Raw genomic sequence first — 15021 nt, forward strand, 5'->3', positions numbered from 1 at the left:
CGGGCCGGGCCGGGCGGAGCGTGCGCGGCCGCGGGGCGATGGCGGAGCCGCTGTGGCGAACGCCGCCGGCCCGCCTGGCCCCGCCGCACGTCTACCGCATGGCGGGCGCGCTGGGCGCCGAGCTGCGCCGCCTCTCCGCCCGCTTCGGGCCCGACGCCGTGGCCGGGCTGGTGCCGCCCGTGGTGCGGCTGCTGGAGCTGCTCGAGGCGCTGGTGGCCCCGCCGGCCGCTGAGGGGGAGGCGGCGCCGGCCGGGCCGCAGGAGGCGGAGGTGAGCGGGGAGCTGGGAGCGGCGCCGAGCCACGCGCGGCCCCGCAGGAGTGGCCGTGGGGACGGCGCCGAGCCGGCTGGCGGCTGTTCCCGGAGCGTGGGGCTGACACGGGTGTCCCGCGTTTTGTGGGACGGCTCTGACCCGGCTCTTCTCGTTCCCTGTGGGCACGGCTCCGACCGCGGTGTTCCCTTTGCTCAGGGGATGGCTCTGACCTCGCTGCCCGGCATCCCCTGGGACGGCTGTGTTGTGCCTGTCCCGTTCTCCCTGGGGATGGCTGTCCCTGCTGTCCCACATCCCCTGGGACGGCTCTGATCTCGCTATCCCTGTCCCTCTGGTATGGGTCTGACCCAGCTGTCCCCATCCCTAGGGGTAGGTCTGACCTCTCTGGCCCAGTTGTCCCCCTGGGCTGGCTCTAACCCAGCTGTCCCCCTTTCCGGGGTAGTGGCACTGACCCCGCTGTCCCTCATCCCCTGGGACGGCTCTGATCTTGCTATCCTTGTCTTCTGGTATGGCTCTAACCCAGCTGTCCCCCTTTCCGGGGTGGTGGCAGTGACCCCACTGTCCCCCATCCCCTGGGGTGGCTCTGCTCTCGCCGTCCCTGTCCTCTGGTATGGGTCTAACCCAGCTGTCCCCCTTTCCGGGGTGGTGGCAGTGACCCCACTGTCCCCCATCCCCTGGGAAGCCTCTGACCTGGCTGTTACTGCCCCCGGGGGTGGCTCTGACCCGGTGTCCCCGTCCCCCAGGAGCCGGAGCAGAGGCTGTGGGAGGCCGAGCGCCGGGAGCGAGCCCTGCACGGCCGCCTGGCCTGCCTGGAGGAGCAGAACCGCCAGCTCCTGGGGCAGCTTGCCGAGAGCCAGTCCCAGGAAGGTGGGTGTCCCCGTGGGTTTGGGGTCCCCTGATGCCACAGGGTGTCCCTGTGGAGCGGCAGGCTGGGTGCAGGGCTGAACCTGTTCTTCTGGAGCCTGGAATGCTGCTCTCCTTTCCCTCACCTTGGCGACCTGTCCTAGCAGGGAACACAGGCTTTACCTTGTTGGGCAAATCACAGGGATCCCAAACCTCCGGAGCACCTCGAAAGCCCCCAGGAGGGTGGTGGAGGCAGGCACAGGGTGTGAGCTGCTGTGGCACCACAAGGATGTGTCAGGAATGGTCTAAAACTCTCAGTTCCCTTCTTTCCACTGATCCCACTGTGAGATTACCAGGAACAAGTCAGAATTTGCAGAAGCACTGAGGAACTTTGTAGTGTTGTGGGCTGGGGGAAGTCCCTAGGGACTCTCACTCCTGTCCCCCCTGTCTGGTCTCAGACAGCACGGCACGCAAGGAGCGGGAGCTGATGCTGCGCCTGAAGGAGGTGGTGGACAGGCAGAGGGATGAGCTCCGTGCCCAGGCCCACGAGATCGTCTGCAAGAGCCGGGACACGGAGGCGGTGAGGGCGTGGGAGCTCAGGGGTGTGGTGTGCCAAGGGCCCCGGGACCTGCTTTCATGTCACATCATCCGCCCCGGGGCTGTCACGGCTGCCCAGCCTGCTGGGGCAGGTGGCACTGGTGTCCCTGGGTGGGGGCACTGCCTCACCTCTGGCTGCCCTGGGCCCTCCAGCTGCAGGAACAGCTCCATCGCTTCATGGCCATGAACGAGGAGCTGCGGCACAAGGTGGCCGTGGTGCAGGCCCAGCTCAAGAGTGCTCTGGAGCAGAAGTCAGACCTGGAGGCTGCAATGCTGCAAAGCCAGAGGGAAACGAGCAGGAGGAGCAGGACAGCATTGGAGAGCCAGCAGCCAGAGCCTGGCGTGGTGAGTCTGAGCTGACCCCCACACCAGAGCCTGGCGTGGTGAGTCTGGGCTGACCCCACACCAGAGCCTGGCGTGGTGAGTCTGAGCTGACCCCACACCAGAGCCTGGCGTGGTGAGTCTGGGCTGACCCCCACACCAGAGCCTGGCGTGGTGAGTCTGGGCTGACCCCACACCAGAGCCTGGCGTGGTGAGTCTGGGCTGACCCCACACCAGAGCCTGGCGTGGTGAGTCTGGGCTGACCCCACACCAGAGCCTGGCGTGGTGAGTCTGAGCTGTGGCCTCGCTGCTGCTGGGCATCACCAGTGCTGACCCCACGTTCCCAGCCTTGTGTGGAGCTTTTGGCACACCCAGATGTGGTTATTCAAGGAAACTGAGCTGTGTGGTGTCTGCAATGCCACTGACACCTTCTGTGTAGAAGCTGTTACGGGTGGAGCAAGATGAGGTGACAGGAGTTAAAGCTAGATGGGACACAGAGGAGGAGGGGGGTTTGCCTCGTGTGGTGATGGCCAGTGGGTGCTGGCTGAGATGGGGACATTCTTGAGACTTTTCCATTTTTGCTTGCATGTGCACCCAGCCTTTGGGTGGGGGTTTTGGGGTCTCTGCTTGCCTGACTCTCTTTCCATCCCCTCCAGGAGGGAGCCCTGTCACCCTCAGAGGAGCCGCAGCACCAGGATGGAGGCAGGAGCCCTGCTCACTGCTGCTTCTCCAAGGAAGAGCTGCAGCAGATCCTGCAAGAGAGGAATGAGCTCAAGACCAACCTTTTCTTGGTGCAGGAGGAGCTGGCCTATTACCAGAGGTGAGTCCTGTCCCTGCAGCCACCCCTGGCCCATCAGAGGCTGCTCCCACCACAGTCAGGGCAGAATCTTCCCCAGGCTCTTGGTTAACCAGCTGGCCGCTTTTTACCAGGGAGCTGCTGAACGAGGAGAGAATTCCCAGCTTCTTCTTGGATGCAATGAAGTCAAATATCAAAAAACAGAGGAAAAAAATCAGAGCCAAAATGCTGGGAACGACGGAGGAGTCGGCGAGCAGGTGAGGCAGGCTGGGTGCTGGGATCCTCCCGTGCAGGGTGGGTGCTGGCTGCCCTGCTCCAGTGATTCCACGTGCTTGATGCCCTGGATTGGAACCTCCCCAAGCCCAGAGCTGCCTCCTCCCTCCAGAGATCAAAGGTTTGATGTCTGCAGTTGATGTGTTGCTCTGGCATAGCTGCGCCACGGGGGCTGGGCTTTGTGCTGCAGCTCAGGTGTCCCTGTCACCAGTCAGGCATGGCCTAGCCAAATGCCTGACACTTGTCCCTGCGTGCATGTGACAAAAGGGAGGCGAGGTGGTGGCACTGGGAGCACTGGACAAACTCCAGAGTGGCTGCAGCACTCTCTGCTGTGGCTCAGTGCAGGTTTACCCCCATTTCTTTGTGCAGTGATGAAGAGGAGGGCTCCTGGCTCCCAGGTCATGGCGCAGACTGTGTGGATACTCAGCCTCCAGAATCCAAAATTAGGAGCTTGTAAGTTCACTCCTGTGCTGGTAGGGACGGGAGGCTCTGCTGGTGGAGAGGTTTGGGGTTTGGCTGGGACTGGCAGCTGTGGAGCTTGGATATGAGTGGAACAGAGTCAGCAGGCTGGTGCAGGGCTGGCAGGGATGCTCCAAAGCACGATTGCTCCAAGCTGTTCTAGAGGGATCTGCCTTGTCCTGGGTGCCACACGCTCCCAGGGCCCACAGCCAGGCTGTGTCCTGCTGCCACCACCACAGAGGGAGGTTGGGATTCTACATCCTCCCTGGGGAGGTTCTTCTCTCCCACAGCCCTTATCTGCTCTGTCTGCAGTTTTGGGCTGTGGTATCAGGGCAGCAGCAAAGACCCCCCCACCTCCAGCTGCTCCGGAACCTGGGAAATCATTGACTCACTGGACACACAGCTGGAGCCAGAGGGAGAGAGCAAGGCAGGGTCCAGCTGCCCTGACAGAGCCACAGCACCACTCTGACCCCACGGGAACGGGAGCAGGATCTGTCCTCGCAGCAGAACTTCCTGGATCCTCTTCTTCCAGCGGATTCAAGAGCAGCACAGCAGCCCTGGCGCTTCTCCGTGCTGTGGTGGTGGCAAAGCCACAGCGTGGGCAGGTTCCTGCAAACCCACTGGGACACTTGGATGCGAGCTGCCAGCCTGGCATGGGACAGCTCAGCACCTCTGGGCGTCTCTGCCCACCAGCCACCCTTCCACTGTGCCCACAGCTTAGCTCCAGGGGGGCCCTCACAGCTGTGCCCCCTCCCCACTGCTCCCTGCTTGCAGCTCAGCATGGTGGGGGTCTGCACCCTCTTCCTGCTCCACACCCCAAAAGGGATCTTCCCATCCCCTGGTGGCTCTTTGCAAACCCCTCTGCTCACAGCCCACGATTCCATTGCCCCAACACCTCTGTGGGTGTTTTACCTCACCCCTTTCTGTCTGTAGCTCCCCAATCCCTGCAATGTGAAGGTCCAGTTGGGGTGCCCCGTGGTCCCCACACGGCCGGGAGGGGCTGAGCACACTGCACTGGGTGTCCAGGTGCTCCCGTGGCTGGGAGCCATCAGGATCGGCTCCACCAGGGCCACTCCTGCACTTCTCAGGCATGGGGTGAATCAGTTTTGTACTGACACCTCTTCCTGCCACCTCTGGGACCGGGCAGACTGGAACAATCCTTGAGTTCATGGGGGCGAGTCAGTCCCCTCAGATCAGGTACTTTTCTACCTTTAATTTGGAAATAAATCAGTCTCTTGTTTTTCCTCTGAGGTTCTGCCTGCAGCCTCTGCTCTCTGCTTGGGAAGGGCCGGGTGATGCTCCCAGATTTCCCTCACCCTTCTCCTAATGGCTATGCCCCCTCAGCCCCTTCTGGTGGGTCAGCTGTGATGGCGAGGGGGCTCCAGGGGGGTGACCCCACAGTGCTGGGCATGGAGGAGTTAATTCCTGCATGGCCAAGGGGAGCCCTCTGCTTGCAACCCGGAGCCTCCCGGCTGAGCTAGCCTTGGGTAGGAAAAAGGTGTTTCCTGTGCATCTGCTGACACAAAGCTCCTGGGGACGTGGCGAGGTGGGACAGTGGCCAGCAGCCCTTCAAAGGCCAACATAGGTCAGGCTGTGTTGCCATGGGGGACATGGGGACCCCTCCTCTGAGCCCCTGCCAGGGGCTGGCAGTGCCGTGGGGTGGCTCACGGGGGTTGAGGCAGGGGGTGGCACTGGATGCCTTGTTTGGGTTGGGAGGATGTTGGCTAAAGCAGTTTTGGGGGCAGTGGAGGATGGCACAGGGGGAGCGGGGTGACACAGGTGAGACGTTCAGGCGGGTACCAGCCCCTGTGTGGCTGTGCTGAGCCCCTGGATGCCCCTTTCTGTGGCAGGGTGGCAGCCAGGGCCAGAAATAGCCCTGGCAGCAGCATTCCCTGCTCCCCCTCCCCGCCGCACCCCTGACGTCTGGATCGGGGCGCCTCCTCCCGCGTTTCCTCAGGAAGAAACCCAAGGCTGGAGGGAGGAAGAGGCCGCCCCACGGGTGGGACGGGACAGTTGGGACAGAGGGACACCAGCGTGGGGCTGGGGAGCCAGCAGGACTGGGGCCCTGGTGCCCTGCTGGAATGGAGAGCGCCCGGCCCATCCTCTGCCTCCAGCTGTGGCTGTGGGTGCAGAGCTCTGCCCAGGAGCTCGACCCCGAGGGCAGGAACGTCTGCAGGTAGGTGCCACGGGGGTCCCCACCTGTGCCACTCCATCTCCTGGGGTCTCTCACAGCCCCAGAGGGTTGTTGTCCATCCCTCATCCCGTGGACAGAGATCTGCAGCCTGGCACAGGGTGGATGCAGACTGAGGTGCTGCTGGGGAGCGTGGCTGGGGCATGTGTGGGCATTTGATCCCTTCTCCAGGGTTTATTTCTCATTCACCCTCGCAGTGCAGGGCAACGGGGCAATATGGGACCCATGGCAAAACTCCTCCTCGTGGGGAAATGTCACTGTAGCAAGCCCCAAAGAGCATTGGGACCGATGTCCCCTGGATTTGTTGCCACGTTGCCTCTCCCATTGTCTCCCATCAATGGTGATGCCTCTCATGGCATCACTTCAGTGCCTCATTTCTGCCCTGCTGGTGAAGCTTTGAGCCTCTCCCAGGAATGGGACACCCGGCACGGCTCGGTGGGGACATTCCCAGCGCTCCGGGCAGCCCAGCCCAGCTCGGGCTGCAGCCTCCTAAATTTCCTTCTATTTTTCTGGTTTCCTTCCGGAGCGTTGCCCTGGGGGCCACGCCGCCTTCTCAGCACTGGGGCAAGGATCGCTTCGCCTTGCCCGAGGCCATGGAGCCGGCCTGGCCCCTCGGCCCTGGCTGACACCCCCGGTCTCTGCCGCAGGTTCCCGGCCGGCCCGGCGTGCTGTCCCGGCTGGAGGCAGGAGGGGACGGCGTGCACGGTCGGTGAGTGATGGATGGGGTGAATCCCAAAGCGTGGTCCCCACGCTCACCCGGGGGGATCCTCTGGGTGTTGGGGGAACCCTGCAGCTCTCCTTGAGCGGTGCCAGTGGGGTCCCGCCCCGTGGGGAGCCCCAGCTGCTGAGCCGGAGGGATGGAGGGGGAAGAGGGATGGTGCTTTCCCTGGGAATGCTGTCCCTAAGGGAGGTGGGTGGGTGGCAGGTGGGGTGTGAGCCCCGGCCAGAGAGTGCTGAGTGCCCTTCCTGCCCCGACAGCCGTGTGCGAGGGGGAGGACGCCTGCAGAGAGGGCGAGGTGTGCGTGAAACCCGGACTGTGCCGCTGCCAGCCCGGCTTCTTCGGAGCAGACTGCAGCTCCCGTGAGTGCCCTCCCCGCGCTCAGCCCCTGCCATCCCCCTTGGAAGCCAGCTGGATGCTCGGGGGGCTGCCGGGCTTCTCCCCATCCTGCCCGTGTCCTTTCCCCTCGCAGGCTGTCCCGAGCAGTACTGGGGCCACGACTGCAAGCGGAGCTGCCCGTGCCACCCCAACGGGCGCTGCGACCCCGCCAGCGGCCGCTGCACCTGCGGCCCCAGCCACTGGGGAGGGCTCTGCCAGTTCCCCTGCCAGTGCGGCCCCCACGGCCGCTGCGACCCCCTGAGCGGCGCCTGCCGCTGCGAGCCGGGCTGGTGGGGACCCAGCTGCAGGAAGCAATGCCAGTGCAACCCCTCCACCTCCCAGTGCGACCCCCTGAGCGGGCTGTGCCGCTGCCTGCCGGGCTGGTGGGGCAGGAGGTGCAGCTTCAAGTGCTCCTGCAACGTCTCGCCCTGCGCGCAGGAGACGGGCAAGTGCGAGTGCCTGGCTGGCTACTGGGGACCGGCGTGCCAGCGGCGCTGCGACTGCGGGCACGGCTCCTGCAGCCCTGTCACCGGCCACTGCAGCTGCGAGCCCGGCTACCAGGGCAGGAGCTGCCGGGACCCCTGTCCCGCAGGGAAATACGGGTCTCAGTGCGTGCACAGGTGAGGTGGGGCAGCCCGGGGATCCGGCGGGCTGCAGTCAGATCTCGGGGGAAGGCGCTGCACCTGTGTCTGTCCCTTTGGCTGGGCAGGGAGACCCGTCCTGGGTTTGAGCATCCCGGGCTGGATACGACATCAGCCCAAAAGAAACACCTCGCTAATGCCAGCAGAAATGTCACCCTAAAATCTGATCATCCTTAATCTCGCTCCCCATGGTGATAAAGCAGCACCTCCCAACTCGGAACGTTCTGTGATTCTGCTGCCCTTCTCTCCTCTTGCTACCACAGAGCTTTAGGCACCGCTGTGTATTTCTCCTCGGTCCAAAATGATGCTCAATGATTTTGTGGGGTGAAAGCTGCTTTTCAGGGGTGCAAGGGTGGGTGTTGTGACCTCAGTGCCTCTCTGCCCACACAGCTGTGGGAGCTGCAAGCGCAGCCAGCCCTGCTCACCCGTGGATGGTTTCTGCCTGGCCTGCCAGCCCGGCTGGAACGGGACGCTCTGCAAGGATCCCTGTGCTCCTGGATTCCATGGGGATGGCTGCCTCCAGCCGTGTCCCCGCTGCCAGCACGGGGAGCCCTGTGACCCCCAGACCGGGTCCTGCCTGCGCTGTGACCCTGGCTGGACAGGACCCAGGTATGCCCAGGGTGAGGCCATGCTCCCTGGGGGTGTCCCTGCTCTGGGGTGCAGTCACTGATGCTTTGCTCTGTTTTGGCAGCTGCAACAACTCCTGCCCCGTGGGCACCTTTGGTGATGGCTGCCAGTTCCTCTGCCCTGAGTGTGTTTCGGGGAGCTGTGACCCCGTGACAGGAGTTTGCATCTGCCAGGCAGGCTACTGGGGAGACAGGTAACGCCAGGAAAATGCTGGGATAATGCTGGGAGTAGGGCTGGGCTGGAGCCTCGCTCTCTCTGGGGGCATTTCCCTCCTTTCCTCTCTCTTCCAGCTGCAACGACACCTGTCCCGAGGGCTATTTTGGAGTGAATTGTTCCTCACCCTGCCAGTGCTCCCGGGGAACCTGCGACCCCGTGCAGGGTCACTGTGTGCTGAGTAAGATTAACCTCACATTTGCTCCTTGGCACTGGGCAAGGGACGGTCACATCCTTGCTGGGGAAGGTGCTGGGATGCATCCCGGGGCCTCCTGGCCCCACCGGGAGTTGTCAGCTCCTGCTCTCTTCGTGCAGGGCTGTTCTGTAGGTGCCACAACCACAGGACATGCCAGACTCAGCCCATCTCCTCACACAGGTTTGAAGGACCACGGAGCCCTTGCAGCCGCCATCCTTGTCCCTCTCCTGCTGCTGCTGCTCTGTGTCGCCTGCTGCTGCTGTGGTGCTGGCTCAGCAGATGCCAGAGACAGGTATTTTTTCACATTTTTCAGCCTTTGACACAAACCCCCATCCCCTGTGTCCCTTGATGTCCATCTCTGCTCCGCAGGGCGGCTGTGCCAGATGATGATGTGGTGGCCAGGATGAAGCACCACGTGCAGGGGGTGCTGGCCAACCTCGGTGCTCTCATGCCCTGCTTTAACCTGGGCACCTCAAAACTTCCCAAAGTCACAGGTGAGCAAAGCAGAGCTGCCCACAGCACTTCCAGAAGTGCTGCACTCTCTGCCTGGGAGGAAGCCTGAAATCCCTCTCCCCTGAGCACCCTGGGGTGCTCAAGTTCAGCTGAGTGCCTTCTCTTCCCCAGTTTCCCACCACGACATGGAAATCCCCTACAACCCCAGCTTCATCGAGCCCCCATCGTCTGCGTGGGTTTCAGACAGCTCCTTCTCCTCCTTCGACACCGACAACGAGGGACCCGAGTACTCCGTCCCTCCCAGAGAAGGTGACGCCCATGGGTGCTCCTCTTCCTCCTCCTCTCTGATCACCTCACCTCTGGGGTCAATCCTGGTCGTCCCAGGGAGCTGTGCCTGGCACAGACATTGTTTATTTCCTTGTCCTTGTTTTCCTGTCTGCAGGGCTGTGTTTGGCTGCGGGCCATGGGACATGCCCAGTGGGGCAACCCCATTTCACAACCTCCTCCCTGGGAAACGATCCCAGGGACAATCCTATTGCATCAGCTCCTGTTCCCAGTGTCCCCAATTATGTCCCCGGGCAGGGCGGCAGCTGCGGCAGCCGTCACACGTGTCACCTTGTCCCACAGGCATCCCGCTGCTGGGCGGGGCTGAGCTGCAGGACGGGGCATCCCCCCCTGGCGAGGCGCTCCCGGACCCGTCCGCCTTCGACTCCGAGGATGTCTCGCAGCCCTTCGCCATCCCCCGCACCTCCAGCATCGCCAAGGCCAAGCGACCCTCTGTGTCCTTCGCCGAGGGGACAAAATTCGGGGCTGCCGAGACCCCCAGCCCCAGCAGGAAGCCCAAGGGCCCGTGGGGCCCCTCCAGGCTGACCCCACCGCTGGGGGACGCGGCGGCCGAGCCCCGCAGCGAGAGCCCGGCCAGCGATTGCTACGAGAACCCCGAGCCCCTGAGCAAGGGCGACGAAAGCCACCGGCCATCGCCTCGGGCCACCCCGGGGGGACGCCGCAGGGTGGTGTCCAGCACCAGGCATGTGGCCCAGAGAGTGGAGGCGCTGGAAGCCGCCGCGAAATGCGGCAGCTGGGAGGCGAAGGGGAAGGAACCCAATGTCACCACCATCTACATGATGGTGGGAACGGCCGGGCAGGACCCCAAGGCGGAGGGGACTGGCGAGGGACGGGTCCAGGCTGTGCTGAAGCGTCTGGGCAGCTTGCAGAGGGGCAAGTGGGCTGCGAAGGAGGAGCCCAAGGTGAGGAGGAGCATGGAGGGCATCCAGAAACCTCCTCGCCGGGCCCTGGCGCAGCGCAGGGACTCGGAGAACAGCTGCAAGCAGAGGGAGAGTGTGCCGGGAGCTCCTGTCGAGTCAGCCCCTGGCAAGCAGCAGCATCCCGCTGCCAAGAGACTGTCCCTCCTCCTTGCATCTCTCTCGTCGAAAAACACCGGTGCCCAGGACGGGGCCAGCGAAACCGCAGGTGCCACAGAGAAAGGAAGAAGCTCGGAGCTAGTCGGCAGCCTCGAAAGGAAGGGGCAGGCTGCCGCGGAGGAAGAGCCGAAATACGAGAACGTGGCCAGCAGCGGTGCAGATTCGCCCTCCGGCCCCGGCAGAGAGCTGCCGGCCACCTGAGCCACCCCCGCCCCGGCTGGGGCCGCGGGAGCCACCGGGCTCCTCCATCCCCAGCCTGGGCGAGCCGAGGCTCCGAGCTGTGAACTGGAGAAGCATCGAGCCTTCCCGGTGACCCCCTCTGCTCTGGAGCCTCGCTGGGGCCGCAGCAGGGACAGCCTGTGGGGTCGTGGTGCTTGAGGGCTGTTTCCTGCTCCTCCCTGCCCTACCAGCCCCACTTGTGTCTGCGCAGCCCCGGGACAGCGATGCTCTGGATGCTGTGGTGGCACCCTCAAGTCCCTGTCACCACTAGGGACACACCCAACGCAGGGCTGCTGAGTGCTCAGCTGGGAAATGCGTGCACAAAATTCAGTCTCACCCCATCGGTTCTCACCTTTCCCTGTCCCAATTCCACTGATGCAGCTCGGAGCCTCTTGCTGCAAAGGTGTTTCTCACTGAATGGGAGTATTTTGTGGAGCTGGGCTGAGGAGAGATGATGGGCTGCCACAAGCAGCTTCAGAGAAAATTAATTTTAGCTGCTTATCTCAAAGGGTATCTAGGTCTGCGAGGGTTTATCTGTGTGTCTCTGGCTTCTGTGGCAGGCCCTGGCTGCCTTTGCTTCCATGTGGAAAAGCTTGTGGCAGGACACAGGGTGTAGTGACAGCCTTTTAAACTCCACACAGTTCCAAGCTGCAGTTGTGCAAACGTGGCAGCTGGGCAGTGACCATCAACCTGTGCACCTGGCACCGTGATGATAAGGATGGAAGTTGCCTGGAAAATGGGATTTCCACGGGTGCCCTAAGCTCCTGCCACCTCCCACGCTTCATTCCTGCTGTGAAGGCAGCCGAGATGCCAAAGAGGATTTGCAGAGTGATCTGGTTTTAGATGTATCTAAGTAGTAGAAGGTTTTTGTGTATTTTTTTCTGTTATTTCACTTGGTGTGAAAGCCTTGGAATGAAAATTAAATGCCCTTCAGCAGATGGGTTTCCCAGCCACCCTTTGTGTCAAAGATACAACTAGGAATATTCTCCAGTGTGGAAACTGTCAGCAGCCTTAGGCTTTCCGTTTGGGAATGAAAAAAAAAAATTATGGCTCTGTTGAATTCTGAATTCTCCCTAACTGAACTGAGCCCTGTGCAGAGCCCAAGACTGGGGTGCAGGAGGAATGTGAGTGGGCTGTGAGTGTCCAGAGCCCCTCTGCGCAGCCTGCACCTCACACATCATGTGCAGAGCTCCACATGAATCCTTCTGGTCTGGCACTGCTCAGCTGGGGTTCAGGGTTTGAGGTGTTTGAGAAAACACAGTGGGTTTTGCTTTTTCCCTTTTGCTTCCCACGGGTGCTTCTCCACAGCACAAGGCACCAAATCCCCACAGTCTGACGTGGCTTCCAGTCTTGCAAGCAGCACGAAGCACCCTTTCTTGCAGTGGAATCATCTGCTGCTGTGATTATAACACCAAATATTCTGGCATCCAAATAGAACTGCTCATCCTGGCAGGACTGGAGCAGCAGCTTGTTCTGCACGGGCTTGCTTTTGTTTTGACACGGTTTTATGACAGCGGCAGGGACAGTCCCACATTTGATTTATAAGCAGCCATTTTTTCCCTAATGGGATGGATATTTTGAGCCTGTGAGCTGAGCAGTGCTGTGCCAGAAGTGAACATCACGTGAGCCAGTTCACTCTGGGTGCAGCATGTAAATAGCTGACAGCAACCTGACAGCCTCAAACCAGTGCCTGGTTTGAGAAAATGCTGCTGCTGGGAGAACCTTCCTTGTCCATGAAGCCAGGATATTTCCCCTGCTTGAAGATGGAGCATCTTGGCCGTGTCTGGGCAGTGAAAAGGAAACAAGCTGCAGATTTCCAGCGTGTGGCTGCCCATGCAGGCTCCTGCAGCGTGGCTGCGCTGGTGTCTGCTTGCTGGGGATGCTTCCGTCGGCTGTGCCGGGGGTTAGCTCTGGATGTGGGAGGTCTGCAAGGCAGAGCCTGTGGGGGCAATCTCTTCCCGTGATGGATTCCTTACTTTGCAAAGCTGCTGCAGTGTTTGGAAGGCTGGCAGTGGGAAGGGGTCCATGTGCAGGTGCTGCCTGTAAGCAGAGAGGTGTCTGTGTGCTCTGCTGGGGCAGGAGCAGAGGCTGGAGCTGTTCCTGGGGTCTGCCCCATGGTGGTCTGTCCTTGTCATCCTGTCAGCCTTGTCATCTCCTTTCCCAAACTGCCCAAGCCTTTGGAGAGCACCACGTCAGTTAGCCCAGCGGCTGTGCCAGAGCAGGAGCTGTCACCTCCCTGCCAGCTAAACTCATTCCTGGCCAGTTTCTAAAAACATGTCTCTGTGTCAGTGCTGTTCTTCGGCTGCACTTTATTTTTTTTCTCCCCATGCTGTTTACTCAATCCCTGGGGTATTTATAGCTGGCCACGGATCACCTGATAGCTTTTCTCCTTCTAGGATAGGAAAACTGAGCTCTCCCTGCTCTGGCTGAGGGAAAGGGTTCCTGTGACCCCAAACAGCCTCTGAACCCTCCTCACGCTCCTCCCCGTCACAGTTTGTGTTTTTTGGACACAGCAGCCAGGTCTGGGTGCTGAGGTCTCCTGGGTCTCGTGCTGCCTCAGCCTTCTTCTACCTCTGTTAAACACCTGGCACCGATCCAGGCTGCCTTGTTTTCTTCGGGCTTTTTGTTTGTTTGTTTGCGTTGGCTTAAATCCACTTTCCAGCTGTTGAAACATTTGATCCCTCTCCCACAGCCAAGGCCGAGGAGTTTCCTCTTCCCACCCGCCACAGGGATGGAGTGGTGGGGACACGTCCGTCTGTCTGGGGCCCTCTGCTTCCTCTGGGGGTGTTTACCTGCCACAAATGCTGTTTTCATCTCCTTTGGCTGAGAAAATATCCCCTATAAAGATTCTAGGGATTTATGGCCATGTCCTCTGACCCAGGACCTCCCTATTGAGGGAAGGATTTATGGAAGGTCTAGAAATACCTCAGAGGAATGCTCTGAAAAAGAATTTAACAGAAAAAAGAAGGCAGAGTTGTGGTGAAGTCAGATGTCAAACTGGCTTGTAATGATATTACTTTATTTCATGAAACTGGGCTGTATCCCCAGCAGTGTGATCAACAGGTTTAGTGAGGGGGTTTTCCCCTATATTCTGCTCACCTGAGATGCCACCTGGAGTATTGTGTCCAGCTGTGAGGATTCCAACATAAAAAGGAGAGGGATGTGTTGGAGCAAGGCTAGAGGAAGCCATAATGTTGATCAGAGGCTGGAGCAGCTCTGCTATGGACTGGCTGAGGGAGCTGGGGGTGTTCAGCCTGGAGGAGAGTACAGGGAAACTTTATAGCACTTCCAGTGCCTAAAGGGGATCCAAGAGAGCTGGAGAGGGACTTTGGACAAGGGATGAAGTGACAGGACAAGGGGAATGGCTGACAAAGGGCAGAGTTAGATGGGATATTGGGAAGAAATTCTTGTGTGAGGCCCTGGCGCAGGTTGCCCACAGAAGTTGTGGCTGCCCCACCCCTAGAACTGCCCAAGGCCAGGTTGGATGGAGCTTGGAGCAACCTGATCTGGTGGAAGGTGTCCCTGCCCATGCCAGGGGGTGGAGTGAAATGATCTTTTAGATTCTTTCCAACCCAAACCTTTCTGTGACTCTTTGAATGAGCTGTGTCTTTGAATGGGCTGGAATGTCTCGAGGGCTCATTGCCCTTGTCCAGCTGTGCCATGAAGGTGGTCAGCCCCGGGCTGCGTTGGATGCCTGTTTCCAAAATACCCTTTTAATGGGGTGGAGCAGCTTCTCAGGTCTCCCTCCTTGTGCAGGACAGGCAGACTTCGCAGGACCGATCCGGTGCCCGTACCCACAGCAGACGAGCAATGCCGCGGGTGCCGTTCCCGACACGGCTCCCCGTGCTCGGCGGGGCTGTCCTCCCTCACAGCAGCCGCTCCGCCGTGAGCGCGGTGCGGCTCCCGCGGCTGCCGCCCGGGGCCGGCGGAGACCGGCGGAGAGCGGCAGCGAGCCCCGCGGGGCGCCACCGCTGTCCCCGCGCCGGGCCGGGCGGGGGAGCCGCATCACCTCCCGCCGCCGCTCCCGGGTTTGTCGCTTTTCCCTGGAAGGCGGCGAGCCCGACCAGCGCTCGGGTGTGTGTGTGAGGGTCTGTGTGTGTGTGTGACGGTGTGTGTGTGTGAGGGTCTGTGTGTGACGGTGTGTGTGTGTGAGGGTCTGTATGATTGTCTTTGTGTGTGAGGGTCTGTGTGTGTGTGTGAGGGTCTGTGTGTGTGTGAGGGTCTGTGTGTGTGTGAGATCTGTGTGTGTGTGAGAGAGTCTGTGTGTGTGTGAGGGTCTCTGTGCATGTGTGTGAGGTTCTCTGTGTGTGTGAGGTTCTCTGTGTGTGTGAGGTTCTCTGTGTGTGTGAGGGTCTGTGCGTGTGAGGGTCTCTGTGTGTGAGGGCCTCTGTGTGTGAGGGTCTGTG

At 61.0% G+C, this 15021-nt stretch overlaps 2 protein-coding genes across 3 annotated transcripts; both read left to right on the forward strand.

The window, feature by feature from the left end:
• Positions 1 to 17: 17 nt before the first annotated feature.
• On the forward strand, positions 18 to 4808 carry LOC119709807 (Rab interacting lysosomal protein). 2 transcript variants are annotated; one of them, XM_038158030.1, is made up of 8 exons: positions 18 to 269; positions 1013 to 1136; positions 1571 to 1692; positions 1863 to 2054; positions 2687 to 2850; positions 2961 to 3083; positions 3469 to 3552; positions 3871 to 4808. In XM_038158030.1, exons 1-8 carry the CDS (start codon positions 39 to 41, stop codon positions 4025 to 4027), a joined length of 1197 nt encoding a protein of 398 aa, XP_038013958.1. In that variant the 5' UTR covers positions 18 to 38; the 3' UTR covers positions 4028 to 4808. The 2 variants fall into 2 exon arrangements, with proteins under 2 accessions (XP_038013958.1, XP_038013959.1); XM_038158031.1 differs by having other exon boundaries at positions 3919 to 4808.
• A 140-nt stretch (positions 4809 to 4948) lies between these two features.
• SCARF1 (scavenger receptor class F member 1) lies at positions 4949 to 11659 on the forward strand. Its single transcript, XM_038158029.1, has 11 exons — positions 4949 to 5734; positions 6397 to 6458; positions 6728 to 6829; positions 6940 to 7465; positions 7877 to 8095; positions 8178 to 8306; positions 8404 to 8507; positions 8703 to 8814; positions 8892 to 9016; positions 9147 to 9284; positions 9603 to 11659. Exons 1-11 carry the CDS (start codon positions 5640 to 5642, stop codon positions 10595 to 10597), a joined length of 2607 nt encoding a protein of 868 aa, XP_038013957.1. The 5' UTR covers positions 4949 to 5639; the 3' UTR covers positions 10598 to 11659.
• The last annotated feature ends 3362 nt before the right edge of the window (positions 11660 to 15021 follow it).

The sequence above is a fragment of the Motacilla alba genome, chromosome 19 (genome assembly GCF_015832195.1).
Source record: "Motacilla alba alba isolate MOTALB_02 chromosome 19, Motacilla_alba_V1.0_pri, whole genome shotgun sequence".
NCBI classification, from domain to species: domain Eukaryota; kingdom Metazoa; phylum Chordata; class Aves; order Passeriformes; family Motacillidae; genus Motacilla; species Motacilla alba.

Coding starts and splice junctions, on each gene's coding strand:
- LOC119709807 (XM_038158030.1), top strand. CDS start 39: ATGGCGGAGCCGCTGTGGCGAACGCCGCCGGCCCGCCTGGCCCCGCCG. Junction 3,084..3,468: donor ACGGAGGAGTCGGCGAGCAG/GTGAGGCAGGCT, acceptor TTCTTTGTGCAG/TGATGAAGAGGAGGGCTCCT. Junction 3,553..3,870: donor GAATCCAAAATTAGGAGCTT/GTAAGTTCACTC, acceptor CTCTGTCTGCAG/TTTTGGGCTGTGGTATCAGG.
- SCARF1 (XM_038158029.1), top strand. CDS start 5,640: ATGGAGAGCGCCCGGCCCATCCTCTGCCTCCAGCTGTGGCTGTGGGTG. Junction 5,735..6,396: donor GAGGGCAGGAACGTCTGCAG/GTAGGTGCCACG, acceptor TCTCTGCCGCAG/GTTCCCGGCCGGCCCGGCGT. Junction 8,508..8,702: donor GCAGGGTCACTGTGTGCTGA/GTAAGATTAACC, acceptor CTCCTCACACAG/GTTTGAAGGACCACGGAGCC.